General features: G+C 39.5%; 1 protein-coding gene across 1 annotated transcript in view; it reads right to left on the reverse strand.

Annotated features, from left to right (window-relative positions):
- Positions 1-23,408, reverse strand: part of cntnap2a (contactin associated protein 2a) — a 464,126-nt gene that overhangs the window by 258,002 nt on the left and 182,716 nt on the right. The window contains exons 2-3 of the mRNA XM_088644173.1: positions 12,984-13,094; positions 1,034-1,227 (exon numbers count right to left, since the gene is read on the reverse strand). Of these exons, the coding sequence (XP_088500299.1) occupies positions 1,034-1,227; positions 12,984-13,094 (305 nt within the window). The remainder of the gene's footprint in view (positions 1-1,033; positions 1,228-12,983; positions 13,095-23,408) is intronic.

The raw sequence follows: 23,408 nt of genomic DNA on the forward strand, positions 1-23,408 counted from the left end.
CCAATGATTTATCAATATAACAGAAAAGTTTATCCTTAAATAATGTAAAACAGCACTTTGCATTCAACTTCATGAAAACTGTTTTTATCAGGGTTTCAAGCACCAGATCTTAACAGAAAATAACAAAACCTTATCCAGCTGTGCATAACTTTCTCTATTAAAGCAGTATAGATCATAGACAATAATGCAAAAACATTTCAATAGTTTTCTTATTCGTGTTGCAAAAAACACAAAGGCAGGCAGTGAGAATTGGATTTACTGTAATGAATATACTTTACTGAATAAGGTTTAGTTGGAATTTGACACCTGCTTCCTTCTTTTGAATTGGTTTGGACTGCTGGTGGGTAGATGTTAAACACCAGAGCTTGTTCAAGTTTCACAGTGTCAGGCTGCCAGGAAGAGAGGATCATGCACTCTGCAAATGCAGCGTTGTGCACAGTTTCAAGGGACTGAAAGATAAGATGAAGGTGTGAAATTTCTCTGCATCTCCTGAGCTTTGTTTCCCACAGACCAGTTTTCTGTATATGAGAGAAAAAGTAATTGAGAGGATTCCCTGGTGTTTTTCAACAACGAAAATACCTAGAGAGAAGAAGGTGACAAAAGGACACAAAAGGTGCTCAAATTAAATTTTTCATGTCCTTAAAAGGAAAGATGAAATTGGGGTGCCTTGCTCTTTTCCACACGTTAATGTCTTGTGCAGCTTGCTGAAATCTTATTTCTTCCAGTAGCGTGCTTTTAAATTATATACAGACATTCTGTTATAATAGACATGTTATTTAGAACGTATACCACACAGTATGTGTTATGTGTGTAGCCCTGCTCTGCTCACAGGTCGCTCACAGGCTCAGAGTGGACACAGCACTGCACCCTAGACAGTGGCAAACTCCTCTAGTCTATAGCCCAGGTTTTTTGCTGCAACGGACTTCGACCCCATCTTTTGAGAAGTTGCCATCACATCTATAGCATGCCCACTGTGCTGAGCGTTGTCACAGTACATGTACTGTATATAATGACATAGTCCACATGCACTTACCCAGATATTTCCATCCTGGTGGTACGGCTTCCAGTTTGTTCCCGTGTCGCTGTATAGCAGCCGGTATCGGGTCACCCAATCAGAGCTGCTGTATCTTCCCTGCGTTGCTACGGCTGTCACTTGCTTCCGGATCCCCAGGTCCACCTGAAGCCACTGGTAATGGTCACTGTCCAGTGGTGACCAGCCTCCTGAACCTGAAAAAAACAGTCATGTATCACATTTACTTTTCAGGAAGCAAATACAGATTTAATTTAATTTCAAATTGCCAGGTTTTGCATACTGTATATATATATTTTAAATTTAAATATAAAGCCAACCCAATCTGGAATCGCCAATGGTGGTTTTAAGTCTGGGCTCATGGCCATAACTCCTTTAAACAAACACCTGGGGACCCATGACCAATGACCTCCTCCCTTTTCCCCATTGAGTCATCCATCACTTGACACATGGCAACAAGCTCTACTAGGACTTATAGGACTTATGACCTCAGATCTCAACCTGACCAACTTTCACCCCCTCCAGGTTAGGATTTTCAGACAGAAATATGGTGTTGCTGTCAGGCATGGTTGATTCATGTTGTTGCTGCTTCACTACAAAGGTGTACGAAAGTACTCCCCACAAGCATTTCAGCCCTTCTAGTTTCTTAGTTGTTAGTTTCTTAGCTTGCGTTTGTCATTATGTTTATAAAGAGGTACTGTACATACTGTACAGTTTCATAAAAAACTACACAAATAGGACAATTTTCTATTATAGATAAAAACCTTAACTGGAAAGGCAATTACTTTATAAAAGTAATAACATGCCTTCCACTCAATTTATCACCATTCATTTAATGCTTTATAAAATGGATTTTCTTCTACAACAATGACAGTACAGTATGTCTAGTTTAAATATAATGTTAATCCGACAAACCGCTAGAAAGTTAATCCAATGACTCAAAATTGCTTTTATTCTTTATGAATCTCTTTCAGATGTCCTGAAATATCATGCCAGCAGGAAATGTTCCCTGTACAAAGACCCCATGATGCACTACTGTATGTCATTTATTATCAGAAATCCCTGTGGGGGTGCAGGAATATACACTGGATGGGAGGTTATTGCATTGCTGGGTGGGCACACACACACAGGGATGATTTAGAAATACCAATTAGACCAATTACCAATCTTTGGAAATGGTAGAAAGCACAGGCAGCCCACAAACTCCACACAGAAGTCTCCCCAATCGAGTATTGAACACAGGTCTCTGAAGAGCTCTCAGGCAGAAAAGCTAACCAGTGCATCGCCTGGAAGACCACCTACTTAAATTAAAGAAGAGGGAACTTTCTTGGATATTTATCTAATTGTTTTGTGGCAAAATGAGATGGCACAAACACACTGCCTCTGTAAAACTCCCTGTGCATTGCTTAGCAGGCATTAGAGAGAAGACCTTATAACAGACTTGAGTAGATGTTGACTAATGAATTGTTTTCAGTATTGCTATTTTGCATGATGAAGGGACTAAAAAAAGCCACGTGGGATATTCAGCTGGCTCTTTCCCATTACCCAAGACAGAAAAGTAAGTGATACTGAGTGATTAGGAACTGCATTGCCACCAGAACAATCCAATATCTAATCCCATTACATGGCCATTAATCGCAACTATAGTCCAACTAGATAAACACAGAATATCATTGAAAAATCAATGCTTTTAAATCTGAGCTTAAAAAGAGCTCAAGGTATGTAACAGCATCTGGACGAGGAGCTGTGCATGTGTTGGACTGTGAGCGCTGATAACACTGAAGAGGAAAAGATAAAAAATGTGTTAAAGTGAACTGCTGCCGCCTGCTAAACCCACAGGGACACTGGAAACTTCGCAGCATTAGGGCAGAATGAGAAGGACAACAGATTGGGGCAGCCAGTGAGGACGGCAAAATTAAACATGTGCGGTGAGGAGCCTGGAGACTTCCAGTGCAACCTGCCATCCAGGCAGATGTTTGCTGGAGATAAGCAGAACAGAGGAAGGTCAAGGAAAGGATAAAGTAAATCAGCTTGCTTGCTGAGCCGGGGTGAGGCACTAAAGAGAACAGGGCTTGGTAAGTACCGTGTTTACCCGGTTCAGGACAAAAGACCTTAACAGCAGCAGACCATTTCTCTATCACTGCCTGTTCTATCACACCTCGATCTCTAATGAAGTAATGTGACAGATAATGTCTAATGACATAATGTGGTTTCAAAACAACTTCAATAATATGTAATAACATGAAACTCACTTGCCCCAACATGACAAAATGCCACCAAATACATCTTGATCCTGAATTGATTGGACTCCTTTTCTCTTCATATTGATCGCAGAAAGCACAAGACCCTGTTGATTGAAGGAATTTCATCCTCTGGTAGAGGGTAGTACTCTATCTGTGCTACAGATTTTAGGATCCTTGTCAATTGAACAGGAGGTTCTTTTACACAAAGGAATGTGGGAGTCTGGAAAAAGCTAATCAGCTACATACGTTAAAGCCAGGGTCCAAGGATCAATAAGCTACTAGCAACAACAGTCTCTCGATTGTTAAAAAAAGTGTAAAACACAAAATGCAGACAGCGCATCAAGACAATATACAAACAAACAGTAGACAATGTACAAGTAAACAAGTAAACAGTTTGAATGTAAACAAAGCAGACATGTAGACAATGACTGCAGATGTGCAATAAATAAAATTACAATGAGGTACTGTAAATGTGTGGGTGTGGTCCGAGGGGCATGGCTAAATGTGTTCACCAATCACACTGCTTGTGGGTAGAAGCTATTGAGGAATCTGGTGTTAAGTGTCCGGATGCTTTTGTATCTCTTTCCTGAGGGCAGTGGGGTGAAGAGCTCATGCCCGGGGTGGTGACTGCCCCCTGTGATGGCCAGAATTCTATCACGGCAGCGGTCCTCATAGAGCTGTTTAATCCCGGCGAGACAACAGCCGATGATCTTTTGGGCCACATTCACCATTCTCTGCAGTGTCTTTCTCACTCGAGAAGAGGCATTGCTGTACCACACAGTGATCCCATTGGTGAGGACGCGCTCGATGGTGCAGGGGGTGTACAGTATGGTGTGGTTTGATGTCCTGAAGAAATACATAGCAACTATACATCAGATGACCTTTGTAAATATACAGTAGATTCAGAAGCCAGCTCCCACCTCCCATGACCTTCATTTCAATCTTTTCTTTTATTTACCACCTTCTCTAAAGCCCATCTTGGCTTGCCTCTGAAGCTGAACATGAAGACAGTTACTACTTAAAAGGTAAGTATATCTGTAAGATTTTTTTTTTTAAATCAATCAGAGTGGCTGTCCTTGGTCATGTAATTCATATGCAGCATCCATGATCAGTGCACAGATTATTAATATGTGCTTTTAGAAGTCAAATGCAATGAATGAAATTCATTTTAGTTTTTGACTCTTCGTCCAATGTTTTTTAACAGATCTCTTTTGGGCTTAGTAACATTCAGCTTGCAAACAATATTTCTCCCTTTTGAGGTCTGGGAATCAAAGAGATTTGAATAAAATACTGAATGTTAGACTGTAAACGTTTAGGAACAAGCTGCATGTTGGGATTTGTCACGGTGGGTTGTTACAGAAGGTTTCACATTATTCTGTGAGGATCCTGGAGATCCTAGTATACCATTTTATGCAAGAGTTCTGCTACTGAGCTTCCCAGGCAATAGGTTTTACTTACAATAACAGAAAACATGACAGGATGCTTCATTTCCAAGTTTCGAAGCAATGCCTTTGCCCTTGCATTTAATGATAATTTTGTGAGAAAGAGACAAAACATATTCCCTTAATAGTAGTTCACAAAAGATATCTTTCAGCAGACAGAGGTTTCAAAGTTAAAAGCGAACCCCCCAAATAAAAAAGCTAAATTCTCTGCTGACAGGTTTGGCAGCTTCCTATGCGAAATATGGTTTCTTATGTCACTTTGCACCATGTCCTAGGAATTAAGTGATTGTACCTTTCTTTTTTCATTTGTAACCTTTACAATGTATCCTGCAAACTGTGGAGCAGACTGATTAGGATTGAAACTCAAATCTCAATCAGACCTAATGCCAGGAAAAGACATGACATGTAACTTCCTAACGGCTCACGTATTTTACATGGCTTAAGTAGATCATCCTGTATACTCCAGCATGCAAGAGGCACCAGTCTGCACCACAGCCTCCAGCACCTGCAAAATCAACTTCGCCTTTCGGTTTTGCAAATGGGCAAAACACACACACTCACTGGGGGAGTCTCCATCAATTCAGAACCTTAGAGCAGAATGAATACTGGAAAAAAAGACAGCAACGAATAATGGACTCCAGGGCTCATTTTCCTACATGCTGATTATTCATATTCAAGGCCGGTGCATGCCTGGATTTCAAAGTTTAAATGGTTACGGAAGAAAACTCATCTTCCAAGCTGCCTGCATTTCTTCTGCTATAGCCAGCTTCAATCCCCTCAATTGGTTTTCACCCCTCGCTCCCATTAGCTTCCCACTGACTTTCCATCTCTTTCTGCTCCCAGCGGGTGCCTTCCAGCTGTGGAGGACAAACAGGGTTCTGCTCAAATGGGATTTGACCTTTCCTTCTTCCAGAGCGCCGCAGCTGCCCTCTATCTCACCAAATAAGCGTCACTGAGATCTTTCTTCCTTTCTTAATGTGGATTTATTACGAAGAAGAGAGTCCATGAAATAGTTTTGAGTTCAAGAATATATTACTATCTAACTTGAAAAAAAAAACATATTTCACTCCGAGGATCTGCAAAAGGATGATTATGCATAGCCGAAATTTGAAAGTGTCCGTAGGTAGCTGGCATATTGGCTTCGTAAAGGCAACACACAATACTAAAACAACAGTCATAACCCTTAATTATTATTGCTTCACAAGGCATTACAAATTCATAAGATCTGAAAATATTTATTAAAGCACTTTCTACTGGGGTCATTAAGGGCAAGTTTCTTCAGATTTAACCTTATAATACATATGCTTTGTGCCAACATGGGTGCTAACTTTGTATGTTCTCAACGTTAATAAAATTTCAGCCAAAGCAACACATGTGCAGCACAAAAAACAAATCCCACATCAATACAAATCTGCTGTCTCTTTAATTTAACTTTTAATTTCATTATCTTACAATAAAATACATATACGGATTAAATATTTTATATTTGAAAAACAGAAAACAAAGGGAATATGATTAGTTTCTAAAAATGAGGATGTTGAAAATGTTACCTTTCAGAAATGCTTAAACAACTCAGCCTGTCGACTCAGGTCATTTCACTCAAAGTGTAATTTCAAAGAGAAGGTGATGCATGACTTCTGCTGCTATAATTTCCTTTGATTTCAGTACCCACTGAAAACACGTTTGTACACACCAGACACTTCTCTGATCACAACCCTTGCTTTCTCTAGGGACGACGATCAAAGTTCCTGTTTCAAAGTAATGCAATACGTACCCAAAACAGCAGAAGCTAAATTGTAACTGTCACACGTACTGCAAAAAGAAGTGATTTCTTACACAGGCAGCACTGGGCTAATGAACTGCCATGTTTTTTAAACAGGAAAGGGGAATTTATTGATGGATACATTCTGTGCAAAAGTCCTAGACATCTTACACACAAACAGTAGCTACAGCTTATGTACTGTATTGTAATAATAATAATAATAATAATAATAATAATTGCTTACACTTACAGTATATAGCGCTTTTCTGGACACTCCACTCAAAGCGCTTTACAGGTAATGGGGACTCCCCTCCACCAACACCAATGTGCAGCATCCTCCAGAACGCTCACCACACACCAGCTCTCAGTGGGGAGGAGAGCAGAGTAATGAAGCCAATTCATAGAGGGGGATTATTAGGAGGCCATGATTGGTAAGGGCCAATGGGAAATTTGGGCAGGACACCAGGGTTACACCCCTACTTTTTTAATGACCACAGACAGCCAGGACCTCGGTTTTACGTCTCATCCAAACAACAGCGCCTGTTTACAGTATAGTGTCCCCGTCACTATACTGGGGCATTAGGACCCACATGGACTGCAGGGTGAGCACCCCCTGCTGGCCCCACTAACACCCCTTCCAGCAGCAACCTTAGTTTTTCCCAGGAGGTCTCCCATCCAGGTACTGACCAACTCACACCTGCTTAGCTTCACTGGTTGCCAGTTGTGAGTTAAAGGGTGATATGGCTGCTGGCCATAATGAATACATTATGAGCATTTCATACTGTTATAAGAACACCGACTGTTCTTAATCGAGCTTAGTTTGGGAAAGTCGAAGCCAAGCTCATCATCTGCAATTCATAACGATCGTGACACAAAACGGTCAAAATCTATCCGTGCATAAGCAATAGAACTTATAAGCATGTGGCAACTATTAACACAAACACACCACCCTAATTCTTCGTAGAGTTTTGCACTTCAAGTGGTCTGGTTGTTTGGGTCCTCCAGGATTCTTGAACTCTTACACGTTGTTCACTTCTAGTCAGCCCTGGTTCAACCTTGTTCAACCAGCCACGCACTTCACCCCCATCGAACCTGGCAAGCAAACTGCCCATAAAGCCCACCTATCCAGCACCTCTGCCACCCCTCAGTATAGCCTAAACTGGATTTTCCCAAGCATCCTTAGCTCACAGTGTCCCACAGGCCTGTAAAACACTCCGATCCAATAACAATGAACGCTCCCCTCCGGAGCTCTCAGCCTCTGTCTTTACGGGCTGCATCCTAGCCGCAGACTGAACAACCTTTGCTGTTTAAAAGCTTCTTAATTAACCCAGAGGAGTGGTTATCTCCATGCAGAGACTATCCTGACAGCTATATTCCCTCACGTGGAGTTTCACTCCCTCCGAGGGCTAATTATTCCATCCGTACAGCCTTGCCTCATTCCGCAGCTTCTCCCAATTAACAGGTAGCCATCGTGGCACTGGGCTGAAGGTCTGAGCAAAGATGAAGATCTTCTCACACAGCCACTTATCAACACGACGTATCTTGTTGATGAAATGCATCAACACCAACTCATTTTCCATAGAAAACTCACAATTTACTTACCAACTGTCAAATAGATTTGCTGCCACAAAAGCAAGAGTACACAGACCCTCACTGCACTCCCGAAATGTACTGATTTCTCAGAGGGAAACAAAAATCAGTTTTTCATACTTTGGAGTGTTAGTCTTTTTTGCCATGCACCTGCCCAAACTGGAATCATCAACTGTTTTAAACTCAGATCACGGCTGAGACATGGTCCTCCAATGACTATTTGTCATTGATCTTCAGACACCCTGCAGGCTCCATTCTGCCTTACAGGAGAGTCAGCACCAGCCAGATTAACTCTAGCTTTCTCACTGACATCACTGCCAGCTTGCAGAAACCTGACAAGACACAGGAGTCGTAGTTTCTAAAAAAGGAAAGGAAGACTTCGCAGGCAAAAGTCCACCACATGTGGTAATACAATGCAAAGCCAACTGCACAGTGGCACTTGGGAAATAAGATCCCAAACTTGACATGACCCAGGCTTGAACCTGGCTGCAAGATAAGGCTCAACTTATGCACTGAGTGCATGCCTTTCCTGGATGATTCACTTGTGAGCTTGTCATACTCAGTGTTTTTAAGAAACCTTTAAAGCCAGTGTATGTTTTTCTCAGAACTAACAGTACGCCTTAACATCCCTCTAATACATTTTGCGAAAGCAGAAAAGTGATCAATCTGAAATATGACTTCCAAAACAATAAGACATCTTCTAATCTTTTTCTGGTTATCACGGGCTTTTGTCATGCCAAGATCAGAGCAAGCAATAATAATGGCTCTGAAAGTCTGTGAATCAGCCGACACTAAGATTATCCACTTCAGGTCTAGCATTGAGGAGAATGGGTGTTATCTGAGTTAAACAGAATCAAATGATAGGAAAATGGTTTATCACTGAGGGGTTGATGATATGTAATCAAGCTCTGGGTTAGAAGAGTGATCCAAAATTTGCAAGACAGCAAACAAGACTTCTGTAACTATTGTAACTAAAATATTATGTCACGTTTGCAAGAGGATAAAAATGCATTTAAAAGCATAAATAGGAAAGTGCAAAGTGAGACAATTATCTAAACCAAGAAGAAAATGATACTAAGGTATACAGCAATATGCAAACAAGAAATATATAACAAACATAAAAATCTACAATTTGACTTAAAACTATTTTGTATATTACCCTCAATACTTGATATATCTTCTCAGAGCATCAAATAATCCCCTTTTGAAATGCACAGATAATATTGATCCATATATATGCAATTACTTTTACTTCACATTCAGCACAATAGGTTCTGACAGCCTACAGAATACACATCCCATGATGCTCCAAGCAGTTTGACATCTTTTCAAACGTTTCGAGATACTCAAGAACATCCATTTCTTGAAAAGTATTATGTTTCTTGTATGAAACAATCATATAAAAAAAGCCTTCCCTAGATAATAATTGATACAATTGTCAATCAAATTCCTAGGTCTTTTTTCCCAGCAGAAGCGCTTGTCCTTTATCGACAATACTCAGTTCACACACAACCAAAAAAATGAAAGGAACAAATATGGCAGAAAACTATTCAATTCCCTTACTGAAAAGAATGGGGTAAACAAACAGTAGGATCTCTTATGAGTTCCTTAATTGAACATGTTTAAAGTGTCTGAGTTGTCACAATTTATCTACAAAATCTACAGCAGCCATTAGTACTTATGGATTTCGAAAAAATTACATTTTATTAGGTAATTAAATTCAGCTTTGCACTGAATAAAAATCCAACTTTTCATTTTGGATACAACCCTGACACATTTTAAGCCCTTGTTTTATCCTACAAATAATGAAACTGGAAAGTCACATTGACATCACCTTAGACACCACTGCTCTTGGAATAGTAGTGTGTTTTGGTCACTGACGCTCCTGCCAGATGACCCTGTGCATGCTGGGATGTTATTTGTTTGAACATAGCGTGCCTCATTTACTCATTTGTTTCCATTTTATGTCCACTATGTACTGTATATCTTAATCAGGGGATTGTGTTTAGATTATGGACAGCAACCATATCACCCTGCAACTCACAACTGGCAGCCCACAGAGTGTTTCTCAGCAGGTGTGAGCCTGGATGGGAGACCTCCTGGGAAAATCTAAGGTTGCTGCTGGAAGAGGTAATAGAGGGGGTCTCAGTAAGGGTCGCTCACCCTGCAATCTAAATGGGTCCTAATGCCCCAGTATAGTGATGGGGACACTGTACTATAAAAAGGCATCGTCCTTCGGATTAGAAATGACCACTCTCTGAGGTCATTAAAAATCCCAGAGTGTTTCTTGAAAAGTGTTGCGAAGTTACCCTGATGTCCTGCCCAAAATTTCCCATTGGCCTTTATCAAGCATGGCATCCTAATAACCCCCATCTCTGAACTGGCTTCATCACTGTGCTCTCCTCCCCACTGATAGCTGGTGTGTGGGGAGCGTTCTGGCGCACTATGGCTGCCGTCTCATCATCCAGGTGGGGCTGCACACTGGTGCTGGTGGAGGGAATCCCCATTACCTGTAAAGTGCTTTGAGTGGAGTGTACAGAAAAGCACTGTATACAGTAATTATTATTAACAAACCATCTCCAAACCTGATCGTATGGGTACAGCTACCATATTATCTTCTATATAAGGGTCCTGTGCAGCTGTGGTTGACTATATCCATAGTTTTAGATATCGCCCCTTTGTTTCCTACTCAACAAGGCTTACCTTGAGGGAAATTCATTACTGATATGAAATGCAGAAACATTTTTGGAAGACGAGTTGAAACAGTCTGTGAAGGCATGTGGAAGAGTCCCGTGGAGTTACTGATAGGCAATCCTTAGTTTTACTTTGGCTTGAACCATCTTGATTAGTGTGGTGACAATCTGACCAATATATGTGAGAATAGAATGGCAGCCTAGAGGGAGACAAGCCAGCAATGTTTCCTAATTTTTCAGATAGTGTACGATACCGAAGAAAAACATCAGGTTTGCCAGAGAGCAACTAGATGATTCACAGGACTACAAGAAAGAATGTTCTGTGGATGGATAAGTGAAAAGTATAACTTGTGGTATCAATGGGAGATAATTTGTGTGGTAAAAATCTAACTCTTCCTTGCAACAGAAGAACCTCATGCTTGATTGTACAGTAGGAACATCATGGCTTGGGACTATGTTGCTGACAGTTTACCTCATTAAAGGTAAACATTAATTTAGAAGTGTGTTAGCAAATTCTGAATGAGACTGTCATCTGAAGCTGATCCAAAAATGGGTCATACAGCAAAATGATGATCCTAAACATACAAGCAGATACTGTATACAACAGAATGGCAGATATACAACTTTAATATTCACATTTGCCTCTTGTTATTAATATACAGGAGTTTATTTTTGCAATGTTATAGAACATTCAACATTCACTATACATCTTCATAAAATAACAAGCACTATAATTAGCACTGATACCAAGTTTTTGAAGAACGCTTTTAAGACAATTGAGAATCAGAATATCAGTTAAATAACATGGGAACAATATCTTTAATCATCTGAAGAGTAAAGAGAAGCTGCTGATAACAGGGTCTTCTGGATTTATGTATTCATGCCCCTGGTTTGTTTCTCTTCAGATAGTTTTCTTTACAAAAATCCTCTTGAGGAATGGACACTTTAATCCCATTAATCTTGCGGTTGCCAGATGCATTCCCTGGGTGTTCAAGTCCGAGTTTAGGAAAATCAGAGTTTCAGTGTAGAGTCAAGGGTCCATATCGAACTAGCTACGAGGCCCTAAAACACTGAATGAAGTGCAGTTGAAGGTCACTTTTCCAAACCACAAGTCAAAGTTCAGCCTTTCACCTGAGAGAGAGAGTCTTTTATATCCCTTAGGGGCAATTTGTTTTTTGTCTCTGTAACTCAGAGACCTGCTTTTCCAATGAGAATTATGGTGTGAAGGAAACGTAGACTGAGCAGATATGACAACACATAGCCTATAGCATTCTTTGCTCACTAGCAGACCAAACAACTATACCAGCATGGACTCAGCTGTAAATGACAACTCCACTTTTATTTTGATGGGGTATCATCACATCTACTGTAAATCCTCACAGTACTAAGATCATATTAGGTGTCTTCTTGAATTGACTAGCAGTTGAATAGCTATGTAAATAAAATACAGACAATATACTGTACGGTAGTATTAAAAGTGTGGTGAAAGCATTACTTTGTGTGGTGCTGGTCCTTGTTGAAAATCCTTATCCCATCCAGTAGTGGACCAATATGCCAGGAATGGTTCAAAATATGATGAAGTAATCTCTGAATCTACAGTAATTTACTTGAAATATTTAAACTTTTCTTTATCCATTCACCGATTTATCACAGTAAAGTGTGCTTATGAGAATCTAATGGACAAGATGTCAGAAAAAAACTAACTGAAATGTCAATCCAAATGATCTTGCATTTATAACAATTTCTTTTCTGTTACTTTAAACCTGGGATTTTCTTTTCAAAGTGAATATCACATTGATTGATTTATGCTAACATGTATGGAAATTAGCAAAAGAAAAGCCCCCATTCTACTGACATGATGGCCTTTAAGTGCGATGCAACCTCTAACATGCTGATGAATTGAGCTACACATGAAGGTGCTCAATGTATCATGGGTGAATACCCGTGAAATTGAAGTTTATGACATGCTCAAACAGAAAAAAAAATACAAAAAAGTACAAAACCTGGACGTTTACTGACCTTCCGTAATTACAATAAATGCAATAAAATGGCTGTTTCCTCCCCTGATCTCAAGCTAGTCACCTGGCTTTCTGGAGCGAGCGACGGCCATAAAGCACAGCAGGGCGCAAGGAGGTATCGGAGAAGCAGGGCTGCAGCTGGTTAGGAGAGGGAAGTACAGCAGCTGCCTATAGCAGGAGCCTGGGGAGGCATGGCTCCACTTACCTCCTCGCTTGTTGAGTTTGGCGTATCCTGGAGCATAGCTGCTGGAAAACATGGAGGAGCTGGTGAAGGAGCTGTGCTGGAGAGGTGCTGCCATCGGCTCGTCACACTTTTCTGGGAGAGACAAAAAAAAACAAAAAAACAGAATAAAGTGAAATTTAGGCCATGCGAGGTCTCAGAACAGGCACCATGAACACACGGTGCCGTGAACAATGACACTGTGCTTTGAACGCAGATTGGGTTCTGGTGAGGTCTGAACCAACGCAGCACAGTGCAGGGGAATTCTGGGAACTCTGTACTTGACGCAGGCCACCACTCCATCTGCAGGCGTGAGACAAGCCTTTCCTTGGCCAGCTCACTCTGAGTGCAGACGAGCTTGCCCACACCCGGCTGACTGAGGTCGAACAAATTCAAGCTCACGCCAGAGAATTTTAGAGATAAAGGCAGAGCAGTGAATCAGAGAAGGATCACACTCAAGCCAAAAGGAAATTAAATATCTCATTTATTTCGACAACTTTGCTGGCATCCTGCCCTCCAGACGGATGCAAAAAATATTTTGCCACTGGCAGAAAACACCTTTACAGTAGTTAATCAGTTATCAGTAAATTATTGTGAGCACTGGCTGGGATTTCAATCCACAATATTCAGCACCATAGAGTTTAGCAACTTTTTGTCACACAGATGTGTGTCTCTCAGGGCATACCACACCACACACAAGCATGTTTAAATCACCTCGACAACATGTTCATTTTGAATATTTTCAACACCTGGCACGTTGGCGAGAATATTCTGAAGCCTGGACAGTGCTTCATCTCTCTCCTCTGTCTCCTTTCAGTCCAGTGCTGGAGCTGTGAAGTCCGTAGGTGTTTAAAATTTAAATTAGGCATGGGCAGAAAAAAAGCTGGTTTCTGCTTGGCTCAGATAAATGTGGACCAGGGGAAAAATAATCTAATTTATGTGTTATACACCCCATTATAATAAATTTTGTATTCCAATAATGGCAGCATGAGTACCAGGCATATAATACACCTGAACATCTTAGTGCTATTGCCAGGAAATGAATGCCTTTGGCACCATGAAGATAGTGATGCACTGCAATGCTTTGCAGACGATTGTGGCTAGAAGCTCAATTAACTAACTGAAACATTAACGTCAGCAGACTTTAGAAAGATGGAGCTCTTTTTAAATGAATGGTTCCTGGGGTTATTACTGTGGCACAGCTATTGTTTCACCAGCACTCACTCTCATCGAAAGCCAGTTTCTCCTGCAGCATTTTTAAACTGCCTTTTAAAGCACCGAACACGGCTGCATCATTCTGTGGTTTCAATTACCTGTGGCACATAAACACAAACATGTTTGTAAGGGTAACAGACTTTGCAAAATGATCACTCAATTGTTTATCGGTGAAGGTGCTGAAAATATTTCATGGTCAGACTTCTATTGCTGCCAAAAACTGCAGAAGGTAGTGACATAGATTAATGGGTGATTTTCCACAGATTACAATGAACTTTAATCTTCTTCCTGTTACTGCAGTCATCAGCTCACCATGAGGCATCTTCCGTATTGTAATTATAACCGGTTTATCATTATTTATTAAAACTGAAAGTTCTATATTTCTTTGAAAGATAAGTGACTTATAAATCCCAAAGTTATTGATGTCTTTTCTAATCCCTCTTGAACTAAAAAAGATGTTTGTACCGTGTGTTTAGGCTGTGCTTTACAAGTAAAGTACTTCACAGGGCTCTGCTTTGATTTCACATTTAAGCTATAAAAACATGCTTTGAAATATTTGTGATTCAATTAAAGCATCTGTGATCCAATTAGAGCAATTAGTCAGCAGATAGGAAAACGGGTTTGACAGACTTGTTAGAAGACATTGGATTTGACCCCAAGGAAAACTGAGGGTTTCTTTCATCTTCCTCAGGACCTCACAGATTGATGTCAGGTGTTCCCAGTCTGCAGTCTGCAGTCTGAAAAGTGGTCTTTCACTCATTTCAAGGCCTGCTGTCCAGTGAACTCACACTGGGCAGGTGCTGTATCATTCCGGCGGTAGTGCAGTTATCATACACTGTAGCAAAGTGGGGTTCCAGTGTAACCAAGACGACTCTGTCATTTTGTCACAGTATCTAGTGTCTTTGATGGTTTACTTAGTTGTTGCCCATACTCCGCCAGTGAAGCCCACATACCAACCCCCCTGTTCTCTCGTCTGTGGCATTACTGCCTGCTGGTGCTTCCACTGGCCTGACCTTGTTCAGCCAGCGTGCGAATGTGTGCTTATCATGTGGCTAGGAAAACCTATTAGAATCTCTGCTGTTGTTCAATTTACTGTGTCTCTTACATGCGCTGATCTGCAGACATACAACACATGCAGTACTGTACATGAACATTTAAGCGTTCAATGTGAAAACCCTTGTTATTAAGAGGCTGAGATAATGAGGTTCATTTCCTAAATCTTTTGTCACCTGTGGGGTAAAGTTCCAATTTGTCTTCAATCACATGCGCAGTGAAATTGAAGTGCTAATCTTAGACCCAGGAGGATTTCTGCTCACAGCATAATTCAGTTACATTTTGCCTAATTTGACATTTATGTATGTACGTGGGAGAAATGGGAAATGGGACCTTTTTTTAGGATTAAACACTTCTTAGGGAGCTATGACAATAAGCTGCAACTGTTGGTATTGAATTCAACTTAAAAAAACAACCTCAATTAATGCAAACCAAACAGCTAAGATAAAGCATCCTGTCACATTGTCATTGATGCCAAGCACTTTGTACTGTAGGCAGTATATAATATATTTGTAAGACGCAAAGCCTTTTTAGGAGATTCTGGCTTTAATGGGTAACAAATAGCCCAATGTATTACGTTTAGTTAAGCAACAATAAAAAGCAGAGAATAAAGGAGTTGTAGACATATAAATTAAGTCAAAGAGCTATAGACTGTCAAAGAAAACATGTTCTAAAATATAAATGGACAAAAGAGTGCAATGTGTCACATTTGATTATATCAATATAAGATGCAACAATAAAAGCATTGTTTACTTTAATGAGTAATTATTTGTTTCTAAAAAGAATATAAAAAAGTGAGTTTAAATATCCTATTTTCATATTTTGTGGGCAGTGATAGAATTTAAAAAAGTAAAATGTAAAATAAAATATAGATGTAAAATAATTTTAACATACTGTATGCCACACACGGTGAGAAAATGCTCTTATGGGGATAAGCCTACACATAAATGAGTTAAATGGCCGCTTTTGAAGTATTTTGCAATAGCTTAAGTACAGTATGTGTGGGCGCACAAAGCCTTCTTATTTTCAATTAAAAGGTAAGGAGTTTATTTACATACTGTATAAGAAGCTTTTTTACATATAAGCCCTGCAGCTCCATCACTTCTTAAGACAGTCATTCTTCATGACATTTTGCAAGGTACTCTTTTCTTTGCCTAGTATGAACTGAAAGATGGTAGAAATAAAATTCTGTACATAAAATGACCTGTAAAATAAGTTCCACTTTAACGCTAAATCACAAAAAACAATTCCTGATTTTTAAGAGTGGTGTGAGTTTGAATGTACAGGATGTACTGTAGCGCTGGGCAGAAGCACAAAGGATGAAGGGTTTTCATGCACATACAGTACTGTGCATACAAACTCTTACAAAGACAAGTTACTGACAACAACTAGCCTGCCGTGCAAATGAGGAGTGCAATTGTTTATAATGGATAATATTCTCATCTTCACATCACTTATTGTTGTTATCGTGTTTTCATTTATTTATTTTTCTTATTTTCCATATACTTTGTGTATAGTACAGTAGCCGTAGAGATTGTTCTATATAATTGAGATGGAGGCATCTTCATACAGTACTGTATACACAATATATGAAAGCATTTTTCAGCACTTTCTTTATTAAATATGTGTGTTCCTTAATAATGGTTTTGCATGGATGCAGTTGTCCTTTTACAGAATTACACAAAATGTTGATCAATAAGAAATTATGCCATTGTGAAAGGATCTTGTATGACTTTAAGTCACTTATTCATGCAGTGATTGGACACATTTCTCACTGCTGACATACAGTATGGACATTTTACTGGCATCTTGAAAACTTTCTATTCTTCACAGAATGGTACAATACATTCTCTCAGTGTGAAGTCTGGAATCCATCCCCAGAAAACCTTTAATTATATTTGACAAGGATATCCTCAGACCAATTAGCTAATAGCAACCAAACACTACAAATGAGAATTTCTTCTCAGTTGACTTACCTGATACAATAAAGGAATAACAAGCTACACAGGGTGAATTGGCTTATTTGTAGTGTTTCTTACACTATTGTACAAAAGTCTTAGTCAACTTAAACACATTTAGGACCTACTGTATATTGTATGTACCTGTATGTTTCGAGCACCAGCAATTTACTGAAAGCCTCCTTTTCTTAGTATCGTAATAAATTTGACTTTTATTAATACATCTTAGTTTGGATGAGAAGAAATCAAGCTGGTCATCACAATTCTCTGACACTGATCAGAATCTTCAAAGTTTTGATCGCAACTCAAATTCAACTATACTGTACATTAGCAGCCAAAATGAAGTATTGTAGTAGCTCATCCATCACATTCGCCAGTTGGGTCTATTTGACTCAGTAAGATGTTCCTCATCATTAGCATCATTTGTTTCTCTCCACAGCTCTACAAAGTCGAAAGGTTAATTTTAAAATGGTACAGCTAGAATTTCTATTGAAGATCAACAGAGGATTGTATTTCTGCATAAAGAAGGAGAGTCAACAGATGGCGAAAAAAAAACAAACTTGTAACCATGCAAAGAAAGTAACTGAAGCAGATTTACACTAGGAAGCCAACATAAGAGATGAGGACTTGCAGCTTTTGTTCAGAAAAAGAGTCAATCAGAAATGCTCAGCGCAGGCATTAAAGTAGCACACCATGTGTTACACAGAGTGGAGAATGGTGTTACACCCATATGGAACACTTGTTTCGCTTTCCAGCTCCCAGTGGAAACAGGGCATGATCTTTGGAAACCAGTCAAGAAGTCAGGAATTACAGTACACATACAGTAAGAGCAGTTACAAACGAGAAGAAACCATTCTGCCCATTCAGCCTGTTTGGTAGCACAGTAAGTAGATAAGTGATTCAAGGTTCTCCTCCAGTTGTTTCTTGAAAGCAACAACCATATTGGATTGAATCGCATGGCCGTGTAGCTTGTTCCGCACTCCCTGCAACCCATTGAGGAAAGAAGGGTCTTGTAACTGGAGGGCTGGGAGTTACAATCCCAGATGGGACGCTGCTGCTGTACCCCTCAGCAAGGTGCTGCTGCAGTAACATGCCCGGCTGTGTAAAAGGGTACAAATGCAAGTCACTCTGGGTAAAATAGTCAGCTACAGTAAAGCAGGGCTCCTTTTTCTTACCAATAGCACTAGATTTCATGTTTTAACCTGGAGTGCGTCAGTGCATTTGGCCGGGGGAGTGAAGTGTTGAAACGGATCCTAATTTAAGTGTGATTACCATATCCCTAGGATAAACTCGCCCCCTAGCCTGCTCAGCAAAGGACTATACTCTACTCTCTTATTCAGTGACACAGTCATACTCTACAACACAGATCAGTGATTCTGCCTCAGGCTGTTCTTTAACATCGCTCAGCTTCCTAGAGTTATGGAAAACACTGAATGATCTACTTTTTATAATGATTATTAGAGATGTGAAGAGTAGAGGGAATTCTTCTGCCCCTGTGATACAAAAACATTTTAAATGAAAACGTCTTGTGATTTGTATCAAGCACTTACGGTGCAACATCTTTGATTTGGGAGATTAAAATCTTAAAAGCACAAGCAAAAACACAGTGGGATAGTTTTTAAGTATCTCTGCTAAGGTAAACACAAATCAAAGCTGAAATGAAAGGGCTCGATTTGGCACGTTTCCATTACAGTTATTCCCTAGCCTCTCAGCATTCTTGGTAAGGCTTCTGTACAACACAGACACACAATACCACACACACACATCTGTGAGGGAGGAATACTTGAATAATAAACACATTGCAACACAGAATGCAATTCAAGCAGTCAAAAAATAAAAATAACAGTTCTGACGTGTGTGTGACACATTGACATTACAGCACTAAGCGTGTGGTATCACAGCTGACAACTGTGTGGTTTGATCCTTGTCACTTACTTCAACAGTTTGTCATTGCATCTCTGATTGAATGAATAATGTGTTGCCAGACAGATTATTCAATGCTGGAAAGATGTTTAGTATTTTGAGTGAACTTTATCCTTGACTGTTTTCCAAATCAATTTACATATCTATCACAAATAGGAAAAAAAAAACAGCTCTTGAATGGTTTAGTGGGAAGGAGCTGACAAATGTTCATTTTTGAGATGTTAATTGCAATATGTGATTAATTTAACTATTTGTAAATTTCTCAATTTCTAACTGAAACAGTATTTTCTTGCTTATACTTTATATACCTTTTGGTATGTCCTCTAGATTCATGTTTGAGACAGCACATGTGATTTAGTGTATCTCACAGTGCCATGAACATTTTTCACAAGCCGATACTTCTTACCTACGTATGGTTGTTCACCATTCAATTTTCAGTCAGTGTTGCATCATTGTAATGACAACGCAACTACAATTCAGCGAAACAGGGCTCCTGTGTAAATCAGAATGATTGCTTGACCACTGTTTGTTTTGATGATAATATGCATCCTTTGCCACGATGTTATCCTGTGCAAAAGCTGTTTGGCCAATGATCTCCACACCTGGTAGGTATAGTGTGAGTGACAAAATTAACATCAAGTCCTGTATGTCAAAATGGGCAGCACTATCAAGATCAAGATGGCTGTCGACTGACTGTCATTTTGTTCTCAAACTTCAAACTACTACTGCTTTGAGAACTACTACAGTAACTGACTTCTTCACACTGAAGCTTCAGATTGGCTCCCCACCTACTGCACCAATACTTCACAACATGGAAATGTGCTCCACACCCTTAACTGCTCTCTTTTCAGAAAGGATTTTGTCAACGAACTCCTGGATTGTCAATCTCATTCTAGTTAGCACTTAGCTGAGCATGTTCTGTACGTGTACTTTACCTGGCCTTCGGAGTCCTTTTGCAATCCGAGTCTCCAGATGTAATATCTAGTACATGCTTGAGCTGTTAGTGTGTTTGGGATGGCTCTCAGATCCGATTTATATCTCACACATGTGATTTTTTTTCCAATAAACCATTTAAATTCTAGTAAGAAAAGGATTGCCGTGTCTGAGATCACTGACTTTTACTTGAAACTCGACATTTCGGGAATTAGAAACAGCACATGCTCCCGATGCCTACAGTTATCATGCTCTGTTGTCTGAGTGAACGGGCAACTGTTTCCAAGACCGTGCTACAGTACAGTTTGTCTGTTGACTGTATCCTCTGTATCCTATCCAAATGACTGTCTTCATTTGCGTGTGTAACGTGATCCTATTTTGCTGTGGCTAGGGATGACCAGTTGTAGTGTATTGCATGAAACCATGTTTGTTCTGTTCTGCATGTCCCATAGCTTTGCTTCCCCACAGATGTCTTGGACTGTGCACGTGCTGCGAGGAGCATATGAGGACAGGTGAGAAGCACGTTCTCTTTCTACCAACGGCTGCTAAGTTGACAGATGATGAACCCCTTACTCTCAGCTTTGCATGAGACCCAGTCGCCAGTCCTTTATTGATGGTATCTCACTAGAGCCCTTCCAGGCATTTCCCAATATCATAATGAATGATTCAGTGCTTCTTCAACAGTCAGCATTTTGAGCTTGCTGCTTTCTAATGTTCAAGTTCAATTACTTGCCTCTTTGGCAGAAACTGCCTCTTGAAAAACAGTTCTATAAGCAATTCATTGTTTTTATATCCTTCTCTCTTATGGCAAATGATCCCAAGGAACAAGAGCCCTGCTCCACATTTAAGGCAAGAAAACCTTATATATTCAGTAATTCAGAAGATATTGTACACTTTCCTTTGTATTGAAGTCATTTTCCCCATTGAATTTAATAATACAGTAAATATATGAAAACCATAATAATAATTTCACCCCTTGAGGCATTAGGTATTCTATAATATCAACATAACAGTTTCCTTACTTTACTCTTTTCCTTCAATTGTGTCCCTCCTCAGTGTATTGCATTTTCTCATAAATGGAATATCAATGCATTTAAAGTGTGTGTGGGGATCCTTACTGCACATTCATCTGCAGAAAAATGTTCAAATGCAGTTTGTTCCAAAAAACCTTCAAAAAAGGATAAAATGAAATAAGGTTATAGGGTTTTCTTCTTAAACACTATTTCTCCGTGAGTCAATGTGCAGAAATTTACTAATAAGAAACATGGCTTTGAATACATTATTTCAGGATCTGCGGAAAACGTACAGTATCCTTTCTCTAGATTTGCTCTTTTTTAATGAATCTCTCTTGGCCCTACCCCCACCTTAAAATATGCAACCTTTAGTCTTTACAGCATATTAAATTATTCCTCTGGTGCTGTGGTTTGAGTGAATAATTTCACAAATGTATTCGGATTTGGTTTACGAATCCACAGTTTTAGGCACATTATGATTCGCCAATTTTGTTTAAGCCGGTTTAATTTTCCTTTTGTCGAGAACGAGCTGTGTGCCCATCGAGTTTCATTGCACTTGCTTGTGTGAGAGAGAAAACACTACACACACACTGTGAAGCAATAAAGAAGGGTTGGTATCAGTAATCATCATCATCACCATCACATTGCAGAAGACAAAGAGCTAACACATTTATACTATTGGTGTCATTCAACCATGATTAAACATTTCCATAAACATACATCTACAGTCCTTTGCTGTATACTAAGTACAGTATACTAAGTCCTTTAGTATACCTGAGACAGTTCAATGACACACAGGTATTTGTGTTTTGATCTCGTTGATGTTGCTTTTACTGGTAATAGCAGAAAATACAATACTAATTGAACCTGAAAAATAAATATTCTAAAGCTATGTATCCACCATATGCCCAATTAAATTCCTCATACTGTACCTCAAAAAATCCATTTAGCTTTTTTATTTTTCCATATTTTTAAAGCTCTGTCAAATAGACCAAATAGACCCTATGGCTGGTCCATCACACACGTTTGCAATATGATTATTATCCATGATTTCTTTCTTTATATTCATCTCAACTGAATTCCTCACTGTGAAATTGGTTTGGTCACCTCTCAGCTGTATTTTTATTTTTTTTTTATCCACAATTTAATTCATGGGCACAAATATTTGCCAGATCTGTGAAATATGAAGCATCCGATTTATTAATCTTCATATTTCATGACATTTCCAAAACAAGTAAAATTATTGCGAGTCAAAGAGGCACTGCATAAATCATGTAATTTTAGCTCTGTAATCTTCATTTGTGTCTGTTGGGTGTAAGGATTCCACAAACCTATTAAGAACATACTGTATTTAATCACTGGAGTTCCATAAGCATTACACTGAGTTTATTTTGTATATATTTTCATATCCCTCAAGTTCCCAGAGAATATGGGGGGGGGGAGCCTTCTCACTTGTCTTTATTTAATTGCCTCCACAGAAGGAACAATGAATCTGAATTCCCTCTACAAATTGAATTTTTTTTTCAGTATGCACAGCAAATTAAACTCTACTCCCAGGTCCCAACGTGCTAATTATCAATTCCTGCAAAAATAAAAACTAAGGCTCAGATTAGTGATATCCAAATAATTCTGTAAAAAACACCCAACAATAGCAGCATGTTATTCCTACACTTTGTCCTGCCTTCAGAGTACCATAAAAATCTTCATCTTGTTTTCCACTGGCTTGCTGCAGTCAGGGAACTTGAGAAAGGAAATGACTTTGGAATTAATACACAAGGTAGGGTAAGGGAATTTAAATACTGCTGTTTAAGACCTCTACAATAGACTGCAGGGAGTGGTATCAAATGAAATACATGATTGACCTCCTGAGAGTACAGAAATTGAGTCCAGAGAGCCAGCGTCACGTTTAGGCTGGTCTGTCAAATCCTCTGATGGCCGTCCTTAACTGCTTGCGCTTGTTGATTGAAAGTGCATGAAACAAGCTTAATCAATGTCAAGCGTATAGCCCCTGCCCTGTCTGCTCCTCTTTATACAATCAGCCACTATGCAAGATTGAATCTGTTTTTGCTTGTCCAATTCAGTAAGCCTCTGTAAAGTCAGATTTGCTGTATCCCTGAAGCATATCCTCTTGTTCTTTGCTAGGGATTTCAAGCACAGATGATGGATACACTGTAAGAGAGCCGAAAGCTTTTGAGCACCTGCTCAGACTTTTCTTTTTCTCGTGTTATCAAAACGGTTTTCCAGGGGGAAAATTATCAGGGCAACGTGTCTCTCTCAACAGCACTAGCAGGAATCATGACCTCCAAGTCAAGCCA

Source organism: Lepisosteus platostomus, chromosome 8, assembly GCF_059453375.1.
Source record: "Lepisosteus platostomus isolate fLepPlt1 chromosome 8, fLepPlt1.hap1, whole genome shotgun sequence".
NCBI classification, from domain to species: domain Eukaryota; kingdom Metazoa; phylum Chordata; class Actinopteri; order Semionotiformes; family Lepisosteidae; genus Lepisosteus; species Lepisosteus platostomus.